Genomic DNA, 24,925 nt, shown 5'->3' on the forward strand with positions numbered 1-24,925 from the left:
GGAAATTGAGCGGCCCACAACTTTTCAAAAACGATTTTTTTTCAGAAAATGAAACTATAAATATAAACAGCGAGGAACTGGTAAAACTTCTTCCCTATCTTACACAGTTGTAGTCACATGACTTGAGTTTGAATTTAGCGACCCATAGGAGATGTGTCTAATAACGTACTTTGCTAGCTATGAGATTAAAGGTTGTTAAAGAAAGTAAGGTTATTTAAAAAACAAAAAGGGCGGGGGGGGGGGGAAATTGAACTATAATACAGATGAATTGAGAAGCCAAAGAAAAGTCATAGAGTGTACGAAGGGCTAACATTTTGTTGTTTGCCTAGGTAGGAGAGTAGATAGGTAACAGTGATGTTACGATTAACTGGACCTAAATATGAGTGCGTGTATACGTCTGGGGCGCATTATGAAGACGGTCTTTTCAAATGAAGTCAAAAGTCTGTCGGAGAAATTTAAATTACGAGGCGCAGGTTAAAAACAACAAAATGGGAGTTCCAGAGAGCGAGAGAGAGAGAGAGAGAGAGAGAGAGAGAGAGAGCGAGAGAGAGAGAGAGAGAGAGAGCGAGAGAGAGAGAAAGAGTATGTGGGATGTAAAATTTAATTGTAACAGACACTAGATCTAATTCACGGACTTAATAGTAAGCTTGATTGATCATCAAAACGAGGCACGTTTCAAAAGAAATAAGGGGGTGTTCAGGCCATAATAAACTATATTAAACCTGAGAAGAAATCAACGTGCTTAGCAATGCCTTCACATTTTTGTTTTCTGAAAGCGAAATGTTAAATTTTTAAAATTAAAGATGCAACCAGGTTTTGTTTTTCATAAAATACACAGTTTTCACAACTATTCATTATTAATAGTAAAACAAAATGAAACAAGGTTACAAAAACAGTCTATGTGGAGACACAAACTCTAAATCGGCCCCCGAAGTGGTCCACCCAGGCATGTAAAAAAGCAGGTTTCATTACTTTAAAAAAGAATATCAGAATGAAATTCTATCAAAGGCAAATTACAGAAAGAATGGAGAAAGAAGGTTGACAGATCTTATGTGGTGCCCCAACGGTTCAACTGACCAAGAAATAGGTGAAAGTGAAGGTGAAGTTCGATGTGAACCTGGACTAACTAATGTCGTAATTGATCTAATTGTTCTTTTATTCAAAGTGTAATAGAATTTACAGTAAATTAAAAAAAAATCCTCTAATTGTGCATTCCATTATACACTACACTGGTTCAAGATATAGTATGAAAAACTACTTATTAACTGTTGTTTTAATTTATATTCCACTTATATATATATATTGAATAAATTTTATTCTCTTCAAAAAAAAAGTTAAAAATTCTTTTAATGTACTAGTTAGTACGACAGAACAACACATTTGTCAATATATATTTTTTTTTTTTACAAAAGTCTAAAACCGTTTTCATAAATGTGTCAAAAATATGGTAAAATGTAGTCCCTCTTACTAAATAGCCTTCCGTGTTTGTTACTATTAATAGTGAATAGTTGTAAAAGTGGTGTATTTTTATGAAAAATCTGCTTGCATAGTTGATTTTAAAAATAATTTTTCGCTTTCATAAAATAAAAAAGTAGCCGTTGCATCAGAAATGTGAATGGTCTAAATCAGGGGTGGGCAACATTTTTGTATCGAGGGCCGCATTAAAAAAAGTTTGGGAATGGCACTGTATTACGATTTTTTTAAATTATTGTCATCTTTTTATATCACAATATCCCCACAAATATACACTTATACTTAATGTACGGTATTTTGCTTCTTACACTCGTGCATAATGTTTCTTAACTGTCAGTCAACAATGACCAGTGTTTATACTTGTTTAGTTTCCACGAAAATGCTTGCTCACTGAATGAGACAATTTATGTTCCGGAAGTTAAATTTCGGGACGAGCGAAGCCTGCCCTTGTGGAGCATCACCAGAGAATGTTGACCGTGTCCTTCTTATATATATATATATATATATATATATATATGTAATGTTAAGGTAAGTAAGTGAAATGCATAGAATAAATTTAGAATCACACTTGGTTCTATAAGCTTAACGTGTTACTATTCTTTCCTTATACACTAGAGTAAAATCGTGGTTTGGGACTTATTTAAAATAAAAATTGTGATTTAAAATTTTTTCAATTGATTTTGTACACACTAAAACCACCATTCCTTGAACAAGTAGGAGGAGTGAACTCTAGCTGTAAAACAGTTGTTTGTTTAGACTCAATTATTTCCCCTCTTATCTCCCTTGACGAGGTGAACACTCCATGTAAATAAATTAGTAATTGCTGGACTGTCCTAGATGTGACACGTAGACCAATTCGTTGTCTATTTTCAAGCAGGATTTTCCAAAGATCCGGCATGGGAGAAACTTGACTTTCCATCCTTCATTGTCAAATGTTGCAGGTTTTATTTAACATGGTTGTAGTGGAGGGAGGGGTAAATGGTTGAACAATATCCTGTCTGTAACAGCACCACTGGAAGAGAGCGGGTATCTTCTGACAAGAGTAGAGCAATGTCATACGACTGACTAGATTCTGATGAAGGGAATTCAGTCATCTAGAGAGTGAGAAGTCAGATGTCTAGTGTGTTAAGTTATAGAGTAGAGAATTGTCAACATTTTGTATATTAGGTACTAGCATTTCTCGATAGGTTTTGCTGTTTTTTTTGTTTTTTTTTTTTTGGAGGGGGAGCGAGATGTTTAAAAAAATATATGCAATGTTTAATTATTTTATTTTTTTCTGTAATTATTATTGATTGGCTCTGCTTATAACACTGAATAGATTAAAAACCCGTTTGGAAATAGTATAAGCTTTAACATTTTCGCGCATTTAGAGGAAACAAGACCACTCCGAAAAACACCCAGCTAATCGGCTCGCACCTAATACTGTATTTCAATTGTCCCTTTCCCCCCTGTTCGAGTTAGTTGTAAGTATAAATAGATAGAAAGTTAGTTTAGCACGCCACTAACTCACGAACCACTTTTCTACTTCTCCAGTATTGCGCTTCATGTGTTACTAACTTTCTGATATTTTTTTATTGACCTTCAATTCTATAAGGAATTGTTTTGCAAGCTGTTGTTTATTTAAATCGCAGTTTGTTTTAGCAAACACTTTATACTGGGCTCTAGAGACAAACTTTACTGTCATAATACTAACAAAAGTTTTTTTAAACATTTCTGCTAAATCGCCAATTTTTACAACAAAATAAAAAAAAAAAAAAAAATATATATATATATATATATATATATATATATATATATATATATATATATATATATGTGTGTGTGTGTGTGTGTATATATATATATATATATATATATATGTGTGTGTGTGTGTGTATATATATATATATATATATATATTTGCTTGCATTTAAACATTAGCTGCAGAGATTCTATTTCATTTTGTGTTTGTATCACTTGAAAGAAATAAAGTTTTTATATTAAGTTTAAAATAAATAAGCTAATAGTTATTAATACTACTACTAGGACTAATAATCTATATTATTCCTGAATGTGTATGTGTTGCAATGGTGCATTGCGGATAACACTACATTATGAGAGCCAATACTTTCTATGATGGAACACAACTTTAGACGAGTCCATTCCAAGTTTCTCTTGAACATGGCATGCACAATGGACAACAGTAAGTCGCATTTTGTTCTAGGACTCAACGGCCTAGGGAACTAGATCAAGCTTGACATTCATGAACATTGCTACGAAGTGGTTTGCTGTTTATTAACGAGATTAAAGGTAATCTACATCTCATGACGTTCATAGGTCATGTAATAATTAACATGAGACTTTTCAAGGAAATGTGACGTCACTGTTATGTCACTAACATTTTTGTACACACCTTCTTGACCTACTTTCTAATGAACTTCTCTGACACTTAAAAAACAACATCTGCTACGCCCGTGAGAATATAAAGTATACTAGGAATGTAAGTTAAGTATATTATTAATGAATATAGGAGTCATGGGCGTAGCCAGGATTTTTTTTCGTGGGGGGGTTTGGGGGGGGGGATTTTTTTCTCCCCCCCCCCCGACCCCCCCCCGACCCCCCCCCCCCCCCCGCGAATTTTTTTTTTTATTCGTATTTATGTGTGTGTGTACATAATCTTTATTGCATTCTAACCCTTCATTCTTTCGGAAGACGTTTATTGTGCCCTAGAATAGGTTCTTCCATGAGTTAGTGGAAAAATTGTAGATTCCCCGCCAATACTAGCAAGGGGGTCTGGGGGAGCGCTAGGAGCTCCTCCAGCGCGGGGCGAAGCCCCGCCGCCAAGCACTATTTCTAATATTGAAAGCCAACAAAATGCATATTCTGAGGTATGTACAGTGCATTTTCCTGCTATTAAAAAGATTGGATTGGCAACGCTCAAATAATTTTAGTGTGTAATTTGCTTTTTTTTTATACTGAAGAGGTATTTTTGGCATAAAACCCCTCTGAATGGGAGTTTAAACTCAAAACCCCTTTTGGCAACGCTCATAGCATTTTGAGTGCGTAATTAGCTTTTTTTCTTACACTGAAGATGTATTTTTTAGCCTCAAACCCCCCTGGCGGGGGGTTTAAACTCAAAACCTCTTTGGCTGCGTTCATAGATTTTAGTGTGAGTAATTTGCTTTTATTTATATTGAAGAGGTACTTTTTAGCTTCAAACTCCACTGGAGGGGAGTTTAAATTCAAAACCCCTTTGACTACACTCAAAACATTTTGAGTGTATAATTTGCTTTGTTTTTATTATTAAAGAGGTATTTTTTACCTTCAAACCCCGCTGAAGTGGGGTTTAAACTAAAAACTAAGTCAAAACCCATTTAGCTACGCTCATAACATTTTTAACAATTTTTTTTAATTGAAGAGGGGGTTTATTGTAAAGTTTGGAGGGGGTTTTAAAATAGAAATCTCTCTTAACTGTGCTCTTGGAATTAGGGGATTTTCGTTTGCATTTTTGTTTTGTTTTGTTTTATAGAAGAGGGGGGGGTGTTAACTGCAAAAACCTAAAGTAGGGGGTTTAAAACTCAAAACCCATTGTAGGGGGTTTTAAATTCAAAACCCCTGGTAGTGGTTTTTAAACTCGAACCCCCCTGGTAGGGGGTTTTAAACTCAAAACCCCCTGGTAAGGGGTTTTAAACTCAAAACCCCATTGGTTGTGCTGGGACAATTGATGGTTTAGTATTAAAAGCTCACCTAAAATAAACAAAATCAAAGCAAAAAATCATTCACTAAATTCCGATCCCCCCTCGGGGGGGGGGGGGGGATTTCATTTCGGGGGGGGGGGGGGTTTGAACCCCAAACCCCCCCCCCCTGGCTACGCCCATGATAGGAGTGGACTTGTTGGTCAGACATAGAATTGACTTATTGATCCCAGACTAATAAATCAAGTCTTAACACCAAATTATTTTACTCAATACTCTAGGACAAGCTTTTCCTTTGAGTCTGATGTTCATCTCATAGAGCTGTAAACTGAGATTTTAAGACGCAATTTTTCCAGCTTTTTGTTCCCCTAATCCAACGTGGTGAGAATATGATCTGATTTATCTCTCTATTTATTCGTGCATTTATGTTGGTTTTTGTTTTTTGTTTGTGTTTAATTGTTCCACAACGTTTCATTTGGAAATTTTGATGTGATTTATCGTGCTGTCATGTGACAGTCTCGTCTAAAATGCCCAAATTACTTTTTTCTTTACATAGGATGCGTGGAAATAAACATCCCTGCGTAGATCTGAAAAACGTCTGTCTCTTTGGTCTCTAGCACTTATTTGACCTACACATTGTGCTTGGTCTCTAGTACTTATTTGACCTACACATTGTGCTTGGTCTCTAGTACTTATTTGACCTACACATTGTGCTTGGTCTCTAGTACTTATTTGACCTACACATTGTGCTTGGTCTCTAGTACTTATTTGACCTACACATTGTGCTTGGTCTCTAGTACTTATTTGACCTACACATTGTGCTTGGTCTCTAGCACTTATTTGACCAACACATTGTGCTTGGTCTCTAGTACTTATTTGACCTACACATTGTGCTTGGTCTCTAGCACTTATTTGACCTACACATTGTGCTTGGTCTCTAGTACTTATTTGACCTACACATTGTGATTGGTCTCTAGTACTTATTTGACCTGCACATTGTGTTTGGTCTCTAGTACTTATTTGACCTACACATTGTGCTTGGTCTCTAGCACTTATTTGACCTACACATTGTGCTTGGTCTCTAGTACTTATTTGACCTACACATTGTGCTTGGTCTCTAGTACTTATTTGACCTACACATTGTGCTTGGTCTCTAGTACTTATTTGACCTACACATTGTGATTGGTCTCTAGTACTTATTTGACCTGCACATTGTGTTTGGTCTCTAGTACTTATTTGACCTACACATTGTGCTTGGTCTCTAGTACTTATTTGACCTACACATTGTGTTTGGTCTCAAGTATATATTTGACCTACAAATTGTGCAAAAGGGGCCAGGCGTTACCCTTTAATTCCATACCAAAAAAGAACATTTTCTGATTAAAAAAAAACAAAAAAAAAATATTGAAGTTTAATCCTAACATGGTAGAGCACTATAAATAGTTTCAAAGTGAAGAATTCTTTCAGAACGTGGAAAATAGTTCCGAGGAGAAAGAGATAAAAGTTAATACCAAGTTCTTAGAGAGACTAATGTCAGGAAGGGGGGAGACATGGGCCAAACTAGTTCAGATGTTTTACATTTTTTGTTAAAAGTAAATACAGAGAAAACTACTTCATTTTCATTATTAATTTTGACAAGTGAAAATTATTTTATAATTATTTTTGGTCATACTTTTTTTTTCAACAATACGTTGGCGAAGGCGATATTTGTCGTTTGTTGCCTGGTCTTTTGTTGGAAAAGTTCTTCATCAGTTGTTTGTTTTTTGTATTTTATTTCTCACTGTTGTTGTTGTTGTTGTTGTTTGGTGGAGTGTGAAGCAGTTTTGACCCTAACCTTCTGTGTTTTACTTTACTTAAAGCAAATAAAAATATTCTTTGAAAAAAAAATGTAGCAAATTTATTGTGGTTGAGTTTCATTTTTTTTTTTTTTCAAATAAATAATATCAGTTCTAAAACGTATTTAAAACAGGTCCTAGATTGCTTCAATACAAATGAGGTTATAATCGACAATCTTCTTCTTTACAAGCTACAGAGGTAAGGGCGGCGTCTTCTTCTGTGGAATGAAGAGTGAAAGAGAATTAAACAAGAGAACGAGAGACACAAGACAAGAAGAAAAAGAAAAATAGAAAAGTGTATTTTTAAGCAATCAATAGATAGAAAGCGTGTGTGTGTGTGAAAGAAGAGAAAGAGAAATTTAGGGAGAGAAAGGGAGAACTTGAGAAAAAGAAGACGAGAACGAGTGAAAATGAGAGAAAGTGAGAGAGAAACAGATATTGAGAGATAAAAAAAATGAAAGATCAAGAGAAACCAAGAGAGAAAGTGTATTAAAGCGAGAAAGAGAGACAAAGAGAAAGGGAGAAAAAAAAACAAGAAAAAGAGAATGTTTCAGTCAGCGAACTTAAAAAAAAAGAAAATGAACTAGATCAATAAGTTTCAGCCATTTTGTTTACCTGAAGTTTCCAGCTTCGTTAAAGCTTCTGAGATTGTTTCGAACATGGAGACATTCTTTAAGTTTGCTGATTGGATGCGCTCAGTGACACGTGACTGTTGATGTATTTATAATGACCAATAAAACAAGAGACTAAAAGAAAACATACAAGTTGTAGTGTAACTGAGTTGATTTTCTGCGTGCGTCCAGCGTGTCTGAAGGTCATGGCCATTGTTGTGTTTCATGTCCAGTGTGTGTGTGTGTGTATAGACTGCATCAGTGGTATGCTAGACGTGCTGGTTTCATTCACTGTTTACTGTAGTCTAATTTTGTCGAATAAAGCCATGTTATTGGTATTCTAGTCGTTATCATTTCATTACAATTTATTCGACAAAATTATGTATCTGGATTAGTGTTGCATTCCTTAATCTACAATGGATAAATTACTCAGACCGAAAGAGTTGGACATTGATCCTAATGCTCCTCTGGCCTCAGAAAAATGGACTCACTGGTATGACACATTTCAGAATTTTCTTTCGTCCATCAAGGATATTAACGAAGACTTTAAACTAAAGTTGTTGAAGAATCACGTATCTGCTACGGTTTATATGCTCATCAGTGATGTATCGTCCTATTCGATGGCCATAGACACACTCAAGACTACTTATATTAAGGTAAAGAATGACATTTTTGCAAGACATTTGGTTGCTACATGTAAACAGCAGCCGGGACAAACGGTAGAGTCCTTTATGCTAAAGTTGCGAAGCCTGGCCCGGGACTGTGACTTTAAAGAAGTAACTGCTGAACAGCACAGAGACATTTGCATTAGAGACGCCTTCATAACGGGTCTGGCATCCAACACTATTAGACAGCGGTTACTGGAAAAGACATCTCTTACTCTACAAAGCGCTTTTGACGAAGCTAGAGTGTTAGAAACAGCGACAACGCATGCTCAGGCTTACAATTCAATGAACGAAATCTCCTGTGGGGCAATGAAAACACCAACTAGCTATGAGTCGAAATGAATTGAAACTGCTCCATGACTCTCTGTGTCATCCGGGAGTAACAAGACTATGGCATTTAGTGCGAGCGAAAAACTTACCTTTCTCTTGTGAAGATGTTAGGCTGGTTGTCAACCAGTGCAGAATCTGTGCCGAAATAAAACCCAGATATTTCAGTAATTCTAATGGAACTCTAATTAAGGCGATGCAACCTTTCCAGAGACTAAGTATGGACTTCAAAGGACCTCTCCCTTCTACATCTCGGAACACATACCTGCTAACTATAGTTGACGAATTTTCAAGATTCCCGTTTGCATACGCCTGTTCTGATATGTCGGCTTCAACAGTAATCAGATGTCTAGATAATTTATTTGGACTATTCGGAATGCCTGACTATGTACACTCTGATAGAGGTACCTCATTCATGTCAAGAGAGGTGCAGGAATTTTTACACGAGAGAGGGGTAGCCACAAGCAGGACGACCCCTTATAATCCCAGAGGGAACTCTCAAGTAGAAAGGCTAATCGGGTCATTATGGAAAGCTATAACTCTGGCCTTAAAAACTCAAGGACTCCCGGTTTCCAAATGGGAGCAGGCGTTAAACCAAGCCCTGCACTCTCTTCATTCTCTGCTCTGTACCGCTACAAACGAGACACCTCACGAGAGAATATTCAAGTTCTATCGCAGGTCCACCTTCGGCAAATCACTCCCGACATGGTTAGCTCAACCAGGAAAAGTATTGTTAAAAAAGGGAGTCCGTGCATCAAAATATGACGATGGTACAATAGCTGTGGACTTAATCACATGCAACCCACAGTATGCCATTGTAAGACTTCCTGATGGAAGAGAAGAAACAGTGTCATTGCGACATTTGGCCCCCGTTCCAAGAGAGGGAGAATCAGAGGTGTATCAACATATGGAACATGAAGACTTTGAGCCGGAGACAAACCCTATCACACAGATGCAGGTGCCTACTGACCATGTGGCTATAGAACCAATGGCTGCTCCTAACACATATGTACAACAAGGGGAAAATGGACATCAAGAAGAAGTAAATGCAGGGGCTGAGTCTCCTGTTAGAGAGCCGCCGATGTCACCAACTCCAAGCGACGGCAGTATTGGTCCTGGTAGATATAACCTAAGACCAAGAACAAGCAGACCTAATTATAAGGTCTAACATTTATTTAATTATTTTTCCCTATCACAAGTTCTAACTCAGTAATTGTAGGCTTAATATGACACACTTTGAACTGATCATTTTATAGTGTATAGCTTTTCTAGTTAGACTTTTTGTATTGTATTACTTATTACATTATTATTCAAGACAACTGGTCTTAATATTTGTATGCATAAGGGACTGATAATTTTATAGTGTATAACGTGTTTGTTTATAGTTATACAATGCTTTTCAATAGAGTAAATCTGTAAGTATTCTGTAGGGATACTAAGGCCTCTTATATCGCTGTCCTTCACTATTATTTACATGTTTATGTTTCTATAACTTTTAGGCGGGGTGATTGTAGTGTAACTGAGTTGATTTTCTGCGTGCGTCCAGCGTGTCTGAAAGTCATGGCCATTGTTGTGTTTCATGTCCAGTGTGTGTGTGTGTGTATAGACTGCATCAGTGGTATGCTAGACGTGCTGGTTTCATTCACTGTTTACTGTAGTCTAATTTTGTCGAATAAAGCCATGGTACTGGTATTCTAGTCGTTATCATTTCATTACACAAGTATTACATTATGTTTTAAAGCATGTTGAAAAAGTTATGAATGTTAAAGAAACAATTAGATGTTCTAAAATATTTGGTCTACCAAGATGGTTATTAAAAGATTTTGTGAATCATTTGAAATAACATTAAACATGGCTACATACAATTCTAGTTAGTTTAAAATGTGAAGTATGTAGTTAAAGTATGGTCTAGGAGGTATTCAAATGATTTAAAAGATTGGGCATATACTATATTAAAGAAAGGATTGGGTGGCTACGTGTTAAAGCGCTTCACTTCCGAACCAAGGGATCTAGTGTTCAAATCTTGATAAAGACTGGAATTTTCAATTGAAAGATTTTTACAACTCCAAGTCCAGCCCTAAGTTTAGCCATAAGTCCAACCCTAAGTTTAGCCATAAGTCCAACCCTAAGTTTAGCCATAAGTCCAACCCTAAGTTTAGCCATAAGTCCAACCCTAAGTTTAGCCATAAGTCCAACCCTAAGTCCAACCCTAAGTCCAGCACTAAGTCCAACCCTAAGTCCAACCCTAAGTCCAACCCTAAGTCCAGCCCTAAGTCCAGCCCTAAATTCAGCCATAGGTCCAACGCTAAGTCCAGCCGTAAGTTCAGAACTAGGTCCAACCCTAAGTCCAGCTCTAGGTCCAGCCTTAAATTCTATGTTGCTTTGTAATACTATGCCATCATATTTTTTATCCAAATATTTGATTTGATTCAACAATTAAGTGCTACTGTATCAAAGCTTTTTGTCAAACAATTCATTAAACAATTGTCTAGACACTTCTTTAAATATTGATCAAAGTACGTCAAACAACACAACTAAACACTTTATTCGATACATCACCAGACACTTCACCTTTTACTTCAAGGATCATTTTACTAACACTTGAGTTACCTCAGCACTAAATACTTCCTAAACCAATAAGCACTTCAATACGTGTAGGATGAATTCACTTGGCGGTTTCACTCATTATTTCTCTAAACACTTTCATTAACAGCTTCTCTAAACACTTTCATTAATAACTTCTCTAAACACTTTCATTAACAACTTCTCTAAACACTTTCATTAATAACTTCTCTAAACACTTTCATTAATAACTTCTCTAAACACTTTCATTAACAACTTCTCTAAACACTTTCATTAACAACTTCTCTAAACACTTTCATTAACAACTTCTCTAAACACTTTCATTAATAAGGCGGTTTATCTACTGAGCAAACAAATAAATAAGACTCATAATAAGATGTAAGTTTTCAAAACCAGATTTAGAAATCTAGACTAGCACAACCCTTTAGAGAAAACAGGTGTCTGTAATAACTTCTCTAAACACTCTCCTATCACCTCAATAAACACTGCACAAAGTTCTTCTGCAAAGCACTAAACATGACCATACACTGCACCAAGTACTTTAAACCACTAAACACTAATAAATTATGTAATAATTTCTTCTGCAAACCACTAAAACTACTAACTACTTGATTGTAATGGTTACTTAGCACTATAATTTGATAAATGGATATTAATGTTTCAAAAACAACTCTGATAATTTACATTAATGATAGTGGATTTTGTATCGATACAATTTTCTATTGTTTGATATGGTTCTTTTTACATTATGGCTGCTTTTATTTCATACCAGCACAAGAATTGAATTCAATTCTTAAACCAACGTCTCTGTACATGTCTTACCTGACCATTGGTTAAAACCAACATGACATTGTGCAGACCACAGTCCACTTGTAATGTTTTGAGGGACTGAATGGCCGTGTAGTCCAGGTCAGTCATGTGTTCCATGTTCAAAACAATGTGTCTGGGGGCATCATCACCTGGACAGTTAAATATCTTACTTAAAAACAATTTAGTAACTCATACATTATTATTTATGAAGCGTGGTGGCTGAGCGACTTGGCTTCTGAACCGTGGGTCCCGGGTTCCAATCCTGCTGAAGACTGGGATTTTTTTAATTTCAGGAACTTTAGGCGCCTCTGAGTCCACCTGACATTAGATGGGGAAAAGTAAAGGCGGTTGGTCGTTGTGCTGGCTGCTGGCCATATGACACGTTAACCGTAGGCCACAGAAACAGATGACCTTTACATAAACTGCCCTGTAGACCAGAAGGTCTGAAAGAGGAACTTTACATTATTATTAAAATGAGTTTGTTTTTTTTTAATGTTGTCCTTAAACTTTGAAAAGTGTCGTTTAGTTTTTTTAAAACAGAAAATAGAACAACAAAATTGTTACCAACATAGACCTAAATATATCTACACTCGACATGGACATCTTTCAACACTACAAAACATGTGAATTTGTTTTTAAAAAGTTGGATCAAGGAGTTGTTCTTGTAAAGTAGTTATTATAAGTAAAGTTGTTTTTTCAACCCTAGCCTATGTAACATATAATTATATTTTTAGATCTAGATCTAGTAATAGGGTTTGTTGGACTAGTCCGTTTCGTTTCTTTGATTAAAAGTATTGGGCCGGAAGTCGCTTTTTTCCTTATATATCTTTGTATTTTTCAGTTCTCTTTTTAAATTAAACTGACATTATTATGCTATCATTTTAAGTGTACCTGATAGAGAAAAAAATTCTGCACAAAAATACGGGTAGTTGGGATATAACCCGATAGAGGCTATAAAAAGAAAAGACCTGAAACTAGCGCGTGAAACTACACATTTACAGTACTTTATTTGATGAGTATTTTACCCATGATCTGTGTTGTTTTTTTAGGACTAGCTTATTTCATGTACCCGGCATTTTCCGATACACAATTTCATACACAAAATAATTGTTGAAAAAAATTGTAGTGATTTTAAACTTTAAATGATTAGTTAAAAAGGTGTTACTCTAATCAATTTTGAATATTATTTTGTTATGAATGTCACTGTCTATTTTGTGTCTGTTCTAGTTTCTTAAATTTTTCTTGTGTAAAGAGGTCGTTTTTCTCCTAATGGGTATACCTGATTTCTCCAAGCAGCCTTTGTAAAATATTGGTCCTAAATAATGCTAGACTAGATTTAAGTAGAGTCTAGACCTAGATTTAGTAGGCCTATTATTATGAAAAAAAAAATAATCAGTCATTATAGACATCATTCGCAATTTTATTATTAGGTCTAGGCATTGAAAAGTAAATCTATTAATAAACTATAATAAATCTAAGTCTAAGTACTAACTTATTAAATAAGTCATTATAAGTAGAAGTATTATAATGAATATTGTATAGATTTAGATTTACTAGATTATAGATAGATCTATAGATAGATCTCTAGTTAAGTAGATTAAGTATAGAGTATAGTAAACGTATTACAGTATTATTAGATCTATGTCTTATGTCTATAGTATATCTAATAATTAAAAAACTTTAGTCTTTATTAATATCTAGACTTTTTTCTAATAAAAACTGACTATAGGCATAGCATGGGCTAGACTCGGCAATCTAGTCTCAAGATAGAATCTATACTATTACTAGATCTATTCGATTTTTATATATAGATCTAGACTAGAATTAGATTATAGATCTAAATATACTAATGGAGAGATGATATGAGGTGTTAGCTAATAGCGTTGCACAAGAAAAAAACCTGGGTTTTTCTAATCTCTAATACTTGGTATGTAATAGTAAAACAGCACCTACCTAAATAAATCGTAACTAGCAATCAAAAACCTATATTTATTGTAGTTTATATAGGTCTGTGGTTGTATTTTATATAGCCTTCGTAACTTCTTCTATAGAGAAATGACTTTTGTAATTTCTTTTACTGAAAATTGGGCTATTCGCGTCTGACACATATATAATTTTTATGTTCAGCAACAAACCCTATTTATTATTTTGCAATTTTTAGATACATAATCTAGAAAGATCTATGTAATCAATCTATTTCAATGTACATAAGATGATTTAAATCAATAGAAATGAATTATTTCGATCTAGGATTCATTTAAAGATAGTGCGCCTATAAAAATACTTAAACGAAAAAAAAAATAAAGTTCTGAATTTAGACCTTACAATCTCTAGTGCAGATGATGTTAAGGACATCTGCTTAATTGACCAACGGTCAACGAGTAGGGTGCCATGTGGCCAGCACAACGAACAGCCTTCTTTACTTTCCTTAGCGAAAGTCAGGCGCCCATTAAAGTTAGGCTATCTCAGGGGCTCCCTAAAAAATCTCGGAATTCAAAATCTCAGTCTTTACCGAGATTCGAGCCCAGGACCTCAGGTTTGGAGCCATGTGCTTAACCACTCAGCCACCGTGCCCAAATTTATTAAAAAATATGTGTGTGTGTGTGGGGGGGGGTAATATTAATGAGTAATTTAGCTTAATAAAAAAATGTCTGAAAAACATTTTAAGAGGTCAAGGGAAAGTGCACTCGAGACATATATAGTCTGCATCTAAATTGCCTGGCAAATTATTCGAAACCAAGGGATTGAAATAAATCAATAGAACATAATCGTGTCACTTCCACCTTTAATATAGATCTAGTCCGCCTCTGAGATGATATTTACCTACCGTTCAAACTTTTCTCTAAAGCCCTTGACTCCATGTACTCCGCTGCTGGGAAGTTAAGACCTTGTGTTGGGGTCACGATGACAACGCCAGGTCTGTAGGTGTACTGGGGTATTAAAACAAATGAAATGTTGGTCAAGCATGCTCAACGCACTGTAAAGTCTCGTAAGTGGAACCTACAGCCTAGTCACACAAGCTTACATCTGCTCCTATAATGTGGAGAGGACTAGTTACTAGTATAATGTGGCAGGACTTTCACTTTGTTAAAATTGGAAATACAAGTAAATAGACTGGCTAGACTATGCAATCTTTCATGTACACCATTGGGTTCAATTAACACAAAAATATTCTTTTGTTTTATAATATAATGTCTTTGAATTATTTGATCCGTTTTAAGATGTAGATTATTTCTCAGTTCAGTTAAACCTACCTCAATCTTTGGTCGAGCTGTGGGATAAAGTATCATAACCAGAGATATACCTACCTCAATCTTTGGTCGAGCTGTGGGATAAAGTATCATAACCAGAGATATACCTACCTCAATCTTTGGTCGAGCTGTGGGATAAAGTATCATAACCAGAGATATACCTACCTCAATCTTTGGTCGAGCTGTGGGATAAAGTATCATAACCAGAGATATACCTACCTCAATCTTTGGTCGAGCTGTGGGATAAAGTATCATAACCAGAGATATACCTACCTCAATCTTTGGTCGAGCTGTGGGATAAAGTATCATAACCAGAGATATACCTACCTCAATCTTTGGTCGAGCTGTGGGATAAAGTATCATAACCAGAGATATACCTACCTCAATCTTTGGTCGAGCTGTGGGATAAAGTATCATAACCAGAGATATACCTACCTCAATCTTTGGTCGAGCCGTGGGATAAAGTATCATAACCAGAGATATACCAACACCAATCAGAATGCCGTACTAAACAGAAACAAAGATATAGGTCAATATTATTTTAAACTGCTGAGACTAATATTTGAGACTTGTAAATATAGCTTATTCCTAAGGACAGGACACACATCTCTGATAAGTTACCATCTCAATAAAATAAATCCCACACAACTACCACTTTCTAGATACAGACATAATTACTATGAAACCGTAAACCATAACCCTTATGAATGCCCCTTCCTAACCCACCTTAGGCAGACCCTAATACCACTCCAGCCCAACATAACCAACACCCTTTACGGCAGTGCTGAACAACTGAAGAAAACAGCACACTATTTTTCCTTGGCACAGTCAGCAAAAGAGCTGACAGCTCAAGAGCAAAAAGCAGGCTAGAAGAAGAAGAAAAAAAATATAGCTTACAACCTATCCCCTAATGCATTCTAATAGTCATTAGGACCTGATATAGACTGACAATAAAAATGACTAATACCTTTTGCTTAAAACTAGTTTCCTAATAATTAATGCATAATTCTTATTGCCCAACAATTATTGCATAATATTAATTGCCTAATAATGATTCCCTAATACGTAGTAAACCAAAAAAAGACCATCATGAGTGGACAATGTCATCATTAACATTTCAGCTGACCTGAGTTTAATTTAGCGTCCAACATCCAAAGAACGCAAAAAGGCAAAAGAAAATAGAAGCCTACCCGTAGAAATACACTTACATGTGTTTCATTGCGGGCATAGCAAAAAACGTTGTATCAGGTCAAAGGTCAAAAGATTTTCAAAGTTTGACCAACAAGCAAGAACACGGAAGAGAAACAAGAAGTATTAACTATCAAGGGACATAACTCTCTGGATTAATTTTTTTTTTTCTAAATTCTAATAAAACATATTTGATTATATAACATGTTCATTACAAATTATTTAGCATTATTAACATACTAAACGGATATCTTCGGTTTTTAGTGTATGTGTGTGTCAGGTTTTAGGTTAGGAAAAAGAAGTTACAAATATATTGAGCTAGAGGATCATCTTTACAAGGCTTATACCAAGTCTGTCTGTCTGTCTGGTACAATATTTGTACACACAGTTTACATACTCATTCCTAGATGAAATTTAAACATTTACACAATTTTTTATTGTAACTAACAAAACACGAATCCATCAAAAATTAACCAATTAGTCCATTAATTATTTTGTAAGATATGAAAAGGGGAAATCGATCATACCGTATTGAGAGATATGATTGTAAATATAGATTTATATCCCTTAGATTAGCTTTTTTTAAATTTTGCTTGTTGTAAACTGTAGGTGGACAGCTCCGACAATATGGAATGAATTCTATTTTTTCGAATGTCAGTAAGAATGGCTTCAAGTCTCTGGCAATTTTTCTAGCTACGCTGTGGCCATATTTATGTAACAATGCAACCCTGCCTGTATTTCTGTGTTTATAACCTTAACAACATCTGAAACACATATATCTGGGTCTTTAAAAAAGTTTATATGTCAGCTATAAGTAGCTACGAAACTATGCCTGCAGTTATATCAGCTATAACTTACCTCTATCCCAACAAGTAATGAGCAGATGAAAGTGATGAAGTAGGGAACCAGATCAAACTCTGTGGATTGATATTGTGTTATTATTAGACTGTTATAAACAGGGCCATGTTTGGTATTTTTTAAACTTAACTTTTAAGGAAGATAAATGTTCTCATGTTATGTCACGTTTATTTTTTAATTGTTGCTTCCCTTAGTAATAAACTACATATGTTGAAATTTATTCAATAGCTATAGAAAAGAATACATTATTTTTCTTTTCATTAGGCGCAGAAGTCACTACAAGTTGAGTTCAAATCGGTCTTGGTATTGACACAATCTCTTGCGCCTATCTGTTTAGAAGTTGTACAAAATAACACAAGGAGAATCTATCTCTGTATATAGCGTAGCATCATGAAACACATTCGTCCACAGCTGCATCTTGATATATATTGTTACACAAGACAGCGAGCTCTTTGACTATAAGAAATGAACGTCTCTACTGGTTGCCAATCATCTATTCCATTCATGCGGTAAAAACATCATAGGCTAGTATGTTCTAAAAGGAGAAAGGAGAACTACCTTTTCATGCCTCGGGTTAAACTGAGATGATTAAATGGCGTCAAACCAACACAAAAATGTGTTTTACTGGTTATAATTATTATCGAATTATTCTTTTACATCATGCATTCGTTTTACTTTGCTAGTGTCAATCAATGCATATTGATACTAATAGTATATGAATTTTAGATTTAAATTTGTTTGTAAACGTTTGTCATTTTAAGAGTAAAATGTGCTAAATCAGCGCTACATGTAATACAGCTCGGTAACCTTAACAGAAACATTCTTCCACTTGTATTAGTGTGAACAGTTACAACAATATTGAATCTTGCACAAAGTGTATGATTTGTTTGATGTTTTATCTCTAGATTCTCGTGAATTTAGCACTGTTCTAAAAGCCAACGTTATTTTCCTCCAGATAAAAAGTTGTTACAATATTTTCTGTTATACATGTCTGGAGCTCTCTCCTTTAATAGGCCTGCGGCGCTATAGACTTACTATTAGCCCTCCAGAGCTCTATGACTGTGAGGTATTCTACCAATGGTAAAGACTTACTATTTGCCCTCCAAGCTCTATGACTGTGAGGTATTCTACCATTGGTAAAGACTTACTATTAGCCCTCCAGAGCTCTATAACTGTGAGGTATTCTACCATTGGTAAAGACTTACTATTTGCCCTCCAGAGCTCTATAACTGTGAGGTATTCTACCATTGGTAAAGACTTACTATTTGCCCTCCAGAGCTCTATAACTGTGAGGTATTCTACCATTGGTAAAGACTTACTATTTGCCCTCCAGAGCTCTATAACTGTGAGGTATTCTACCATTGGTAAAGACTTACTATTTGCCCTCCAGAGCTCTATCACTGTGAGGTATTCTACCAATGGTAAAGACTTACTATTTGCCCTCCAAGCTCTATGACTGTGAGGTATTCTACCATTGGTAAAGACTTACTATTTGCCCTCCAGAGCTCTATCACTGTGAGGTATTCTACCAATGGTAAAGACTTACTATTTGCCCTCCAGAGCTCTATCACTGTGAGGTATTCTACCAATGGTAAAGACTTACTATTTGCCCTCCAGAGCTCTATCACTGTGAGGTATTCTATCAATGGTAAAGACTTACTATTAGCCCTCCAGAGCTCTATCACTGTGAGGTATTCTATCATTGGTAAAGACTTACTATTTGCCCTCCAGAGCTCTATGACTGTGAGGTATTCTATCATTGGTAAAGACTTACTATTTGCCCTCCAGAGCTCTATGACTGTGAGGTATTCTATCATTGGTAAAGACTTACTATTTGCCCTCCAGAGCTCTATCACTGTGTGGTACTCTACCATTGGTATCACGGCTGAGATGATGACGGCTGCAAGGGCAGACTTGGGAATGTAGTAAAACCATGGGGTCAGAACACACAGGGCGAGGATGACCAGTCCACCCGTCCACACGCCACCCATTGGTGTGCGAACACCGCTTTGTGAGTTTACAGCCGTTCTGTAGGGAAAAAAGAAGAAAAAATAATTCAAAATTTGTTTGAATTTGCATAAAATAAATTATGTCCTTTATATGGCGCTACTTTTATGCTTATAGCATGCTCAGAGCATTATGGCCCAATCTCATTTATGGACAGTGGGGGGGGGGGGGGAGGGGATATCTGGGAGTAGGTTTTCCGTGCTGCCTTTAGGCGCTCAGTAAACACAACTCTGCTGAAGTCGGGTGTCAAACCACGAGCCCCCAAGCCAAGCCAAGTTCAAGCCTACTTGGCCTCTCGACCCCGCTTCCAACAGACGGACACAGTGAGTTGATATAAGCTTTCTAGTAAAAAGATTTCTGATTTCTTATAAAAACTTTCTACTTGATTAAATTTAAACTTCGATCAACCTTTGACTAGAAGATAAATGTGTACTTCAGTTTACCTGGAGAAACTTCCTGTCACTGGGTACGACTGGAAGAATGCACTCACAATGTTGGAAACGCCAATGGCTAAAAACTCCTGAGACGGATCAATTTTGTAATTATTTACTCGAGCTGGAAGAAAAATATAAAACCCCTTTTACAAACTGAGAATTTTATTGTTTTGTTTCTAAAATTATCAATAAAATTTAAAAGTTAAAATTACCAAATGCTTTTCCTACTGCCATGGCTTCAACTAAAGATAACAGCGGAACGATGACCAATCCAGCGCCAAGATTCTTTGAAAGTAGGGACAATGAAATATTAAAGTCAAATTAAAAATGGTAAAAAATGTATACAAATCAATAAAACTTAAATTGTGTTCAGTGGCCCTAGTATACAAGGCAGTGATAACATATATGCCACGGTCTGATAATCTAAATTATATCTGTTAAATACCACTGAGTGACTGAATGACTCGTTGATCGAAAGATCTCTTTAACTGTTGTACTGATCAACATGAAGTGAAGTACACAGGTTTCTTTTACCTCCAAGGCGCTCCCTAAGAAGTGGTTTTGAGAGATTCGCAACCACCGCTATTCGCGAAAAAACGCAAGCTTTCTATTAAACCTTTGTATTTTATTTCCCCAAAAGGCGTAAGTCTATAAAGCATTATAAAAATATCACACAAATTCCGTATTTTTAAAAGTATTTTCTTTCCTTTTTTCTTAGTCTACTTATTTTTAATAAGCTCTATGTCATCTTCCTTTCAGATGTGGTCTAAAGAAAAAAAAAAAAAATCCTAATAGCATTAAAAGGATAGGTCTGAATTTTTTTCTTATGATTAAAGGATGTAGATAACAAAAAAATTTAAATCTAACCGTAGATACTTTATATAGATTCAATATCTGAAAAGCGTGTGGTGATCATACGGGGGGTGGGGGGGGGCGAAATCACGGTTGAAGTATAATAGAGATTGAATTGAATAGCCGAAACATGTGAGTGCGAATAGGTGTCGGGGTCGCGTAATGAAACGGGTCTTTACAAATCAAGTCAAAAGTCTATGTCGGAGAAATTACGATGAGCAGGTTGAAATATCACAATGGAGGTTCTAGAGAGCGAAAGAGAGAGAGAAGGAAAGTGAGAGCGGGCCATTAAATTTCATTGTAAAATATTCACTAATTTACAGGTTTAAAAAAAAGTATGTTGGGTTGATCGCTAAAATGTGCCCCGCTTTTTTAAATGTTAAAAAACAAAGAAAAGAAGGGAGTGGCCAGACTCAACAATCTCAAGACTGAAAGCAAACAGGCGTAGCTGGTGTGTACAGCTAGTCGAAGAGAGAAATAAGAAATTAGTGTCACGTTAAGATTTATAAACAAAAAAAAGCAAATAAAAGTTAAGTCTTCTAGCTTTTTTTATAATTCGAATATTCATGTTTATCCCTGAGCAATGAACTGGATCCAAATATTCAGGTTATACACTCAGTCAACTCTAGTTGTGGTAGAAATGTAAGATCATAAGCAGCAAACAAACTTCATTTAAACACATCATTGAGGTTTTTTTTAAAGGCCAGAAGATTTTTAAATTAAACAAGGTTACAAAGACAGTTTGTGTGGAAACACACACTCACAATCGGTCCCCGAAGTGGTCCACCCAGGCAGGTAAAAAAAGCATGTTTCGTTATCTTCAGAAAAAAATAACAGAATTAAATTATATCAAAGGAAAATGACAGAAAAGAATGGAGAAAGAAGATTGACAGATCTTATGTGGTGCCCCAACGGTCCAGAAGACCAAGATGAAAGTGAATGTGATTTTAGATGCGAACCTGGTCTAAATGATGTCTTATAATGAGTATCTAATTGATCTAATTGTTTTGTAAAGGGGCAATCTCTTATTCAAAGCCTCAAGAAAAAAAATTATTTTAAATTAGGTAATTTTGTGGCTCTTCGGATCATGTGGTAATATAGAAAATTGCTTATTAATTTTTGTTTTTAAATTATGTTCCATTTATATGTATACTAAATAGATTTTTGATTTTTAAAAAAGTGAACATTTTTGTTAGTAAATGTAGTAATAAGTAAGACAGAACTTATTTATCCTAACAATTCAATTGAAAATATTGGCCAAAAAACTAAAAATGTTTGATTACATGTGTTAAAAATATGGTAAACTGTAATGTTCATTACTAAATGGCCTCCCGTGTTTGTTACTATTAATAATGAAAAGTGGTGTATTTTTATGAAAAAAAAAATGCTTGCATACTTGATTTTAAAAATTAGATTTTTCGCTTTCAGAAAAGAAAAAAAGTAGCTGTTACATCAGAACTTTGAAAGGTCTAAAATATTACGATGTCGGATTTTTACTATCTTTTCTAGTTTACGAGATCTAAACGTGACGGACTGACGGACAGACCACACAAAACAAATAGCGTCTTTTCCCCTTTCGGGGGCGGCTAAAAAAAGCACATTCATGTTCATGCTTTTAAATTAAAATTTGAAACTTATTGACTTACATTTTATTGAGTATCTTATAGTCAGGGGCGGACTGGGTATCAAAATCGGCCCGGGCATTACCATATAAACCGGCCCACAAATGGCATGTCATATATTTTCGGTGAAATCCCCCCCCCCCCGCAATTATATATATATATATATATATATATATATATATATATATATATATATATATATATATATATATATATATTCTGTGGCATTTTATATATTATATATATATATTAGTGTGTGTATATGTAATTAATCTTCATTACATTCTTATCTTTCATTCTTTTAAACGTTGTTTTTACCCTAGAATACTCTCTTCCTATAATTAGTGAAAGGCAGTACACACCGCCAAGGGACAGCTAGGGAGTCTGGGGGAGCGCCATAAGCTCCCCCAGTGGGGTCCAGCATTATTTCCGTTATTTTAAGCTTTAAAAACGCATATTCTGAGGTATCTACAGTGCAATTAGCCAGCTACTCTTCCGCTAAAAAAAAAACAAAAACTAAACCTTCTATTTACTGGAGTCCAGCGACTGGTAGAAAATGGTAAATGCTTTAGTTTTGTATTGGAGGGGGGGGAGCGAAACCACAAAACCCCTTTTGGCTACGCTCATGAAATTTGGTGACTGTAGTTTGCTTAAGTTGGCTGCACTGAGGAAGTAAGTTAAGTTTCCCTTTCAGACAATGAGATCTGAGGCCAGTGATGGTTTGAACTCATCCCCTCTCGGCTACGCCCATGTGTTTTATCATAGGTGTAAGCCTAATTCTATTCAAAATATATAAAGTTTGATAACGCATCGAAAACTGGATGTATGCTTTCGTAGGCTTACATAATGTATTCTATTTATACATGTATGTAGTTTGAAAACTATAAACACTACAATAGCAGCTTTAATGAGTTTCAAACGTTTTGGTATTACTTATAGATTACAGACGTTTCTTCAAAGGAAAAAAAAAATAATTAGGTCCTACGCATTTCACGTGTCAATCTAGTCATGCATGTTGATCTGTGACTTAAAATATGCTAAATCATTGGTTTTCCTGGTTGACTCAGGCAACCCATTCCTTTAAAGTGGTATCACCACAAATACAAAACTAGGGGTCTATCGAGCCATCATCCTCCCTACATTGCTCTATGTCTCAGAAACATGGATAGTGTACAGTTAACATGCAAAGAAACTGAATCACTTCCACATGACATGTCTGTGAAAAATACTGAATGTCAAATGGCAAGACAAAATACCAGAAACTGAAGTCCTTCAAAGAGCGTGTCTGCAAAGCATCCACACAATCCTGATGCAGTTCCAGCTGCGATGGGCAGGACACGTATGCAGAATGAAAGACCACCGCATCCCTAAACGACTCTTGTATGGCCAACTAAGCGAAGGAAAGCGCTCGCAAGGTGGTCAAAGAAAGCGCTTCAGGGACACCCTCAAAGCTTCTCTAAAGGCGTTCAGCATAGACTCAGCCACCTGGGAGACAGAGGCACATGACAGAGAATCATGACGTCGCGCTGTGAAAACCGGCTGTACAGGTTGATGAGGAAAAGAGAACAATGCTGGCAGAAGAAAAACGCCAGAGAAGAAAAGCAAGGCCAACGACACTCGCTCCAGCTGGAATAACCTGCCCAGTGTGCAGCCGAAAATTCCGGGCTCACACAGGTCTCACCAGCCACACGAGGAGACATAAAACCCCAGTGCAAAGCCCTCAGCCCCCTGGATGACAAAGTGGTCATAATCGAACTAAGATGGACGAACTATATATATATATATATATATATATATATATATGTATATATATATATATATATATATATATATATATATATATAGATAGATAGATAGATAGATAGATAGATAGATAGATCTATATATATTTCTTTAAAAGATAAGAAAAAGCAGGACGATTAGAGAGGTACTTATAAATGTGATAAGCTCTTGCTTCGTCTTAGTACATTTTCAAAAACGCGAATTGTATATGAATATATTATTTAAAATATAAATGATTCTAAATCTCCTTTAATTAAATATCGGATGTGACAGCGCTATATAAATTATTGTAATTATTATAATAATTTTCATTATTAATGACTTCATACTAAGCATAAGTTTGCCATTAATTCAATCGGTATAATATTGATTTAGATCTAGATTTATGTTTTAATTAAATAATAATTTTTTTTTGTAAGCCTTAAGTGTAGTATTTTTAGATCTATGTTATTACCAATAAACAACAAGAAACTTACTTTATCTTTTCAAACCGCAGAAAGTAGAACTTTATACCCATATTGAGTTATGAATAAGTTGGGTGGTTTGCAATTTTGCGGCTGTGTATGTGTTAAAGTAAACTTCTATTAAGTTTTGTTAAAGAGCTAATTGTTTCCCCTTTTGCCGCGTTATATCAATGTTTTCTAACTTAACCTCTCCCATCCCTCTTTTTCGTTAATTTTCAATAGAACCATTAAAAAACGGGTGAGGGAAGGAGCAAAACAAAAATGCGAGTGCCATCAAAGGCCCATGCCGACCAGCAAAACGATCAGGCCAAACACAGTCTCGAAGACATCAAAGTAGTGTTGAAGGCCATGCGCTAGTGCACAGCAGAAAGTACCGTCTAACGTTTTACAAATGATAATACGTACAGTGTATAGTGTAATTCTTAAAATTATATTCCTGTTGAATTTTCAAACAAAATTAATTGTAATAAGAATTAAAAAAAAAAAAAA

General features: G+C 35.5%; 1 protein-coding gene across 9 annotated transcripts in view; it reads right to left on the minus strand.

Moving 5' to 3' along the window:
- Positions 1 to 7,040: 7,040 nt before the first annotated feature.
- The window catches only part of LOC106051564 (sodium-independent sulfate anion transporter-like), a 39,989-nt gene continuing 22,104 nt past the window's right edge, over positions 7,041 to 24,925 (minus strand). For 6 of the 9 annotated variants that reach the window (XM_056005243.1, XM_056005237.1, XM_056005236.1 and 3 more), the window contains 9 exons: positions 19,929 to 20,001; positions 19,726 to 19,837; positions 18,936 to 19,303; positions 17,276 to 17,334; positions 15,665 to 15,736; positions 14,806 to 14,908; positions 11,991 to 12,127; positions 7,598 to 7,691; positions 7,041 to 7,200 (listed from right to left, as the gene is read on the minus strand). In XM_056005243.1, the coding sequence (XP_055861218.1) occupies positions 7,145 to 7,200; positions 7,598 to 7,691; positions 11,991 to 12,127; positions 14,806 to 14,908; positions 15,665 to 15,736; positions 17,276 to 17,334; positions 18,936 to 19,303; positions 19,726 to 19,837; positions 19,929 to 20,001 (1,074 nt within the window). In that variant the 3' untranslated portion in view covers positions 7,041 to 7,144. The other 3 variants (XM_056005238.1, XM_056005239.1, XM_056005240.1) reach the window with 3 other exon arrangements.

The sequence above is a fragment of the Biomphalaria glabrata genome, chromosome 12, assembly GCF_947242115.1.
Source record: "Biomphalaria glabrata chromosome 12, xgBioGlab47.1, whole genome shotgun sequence".
Taxonomy (NCBI): Eukaryota; Metazoa; Mollusca; class Gastropoda; family Planorbidae; genus Biomphalaria; species Biomphalaria glabrata.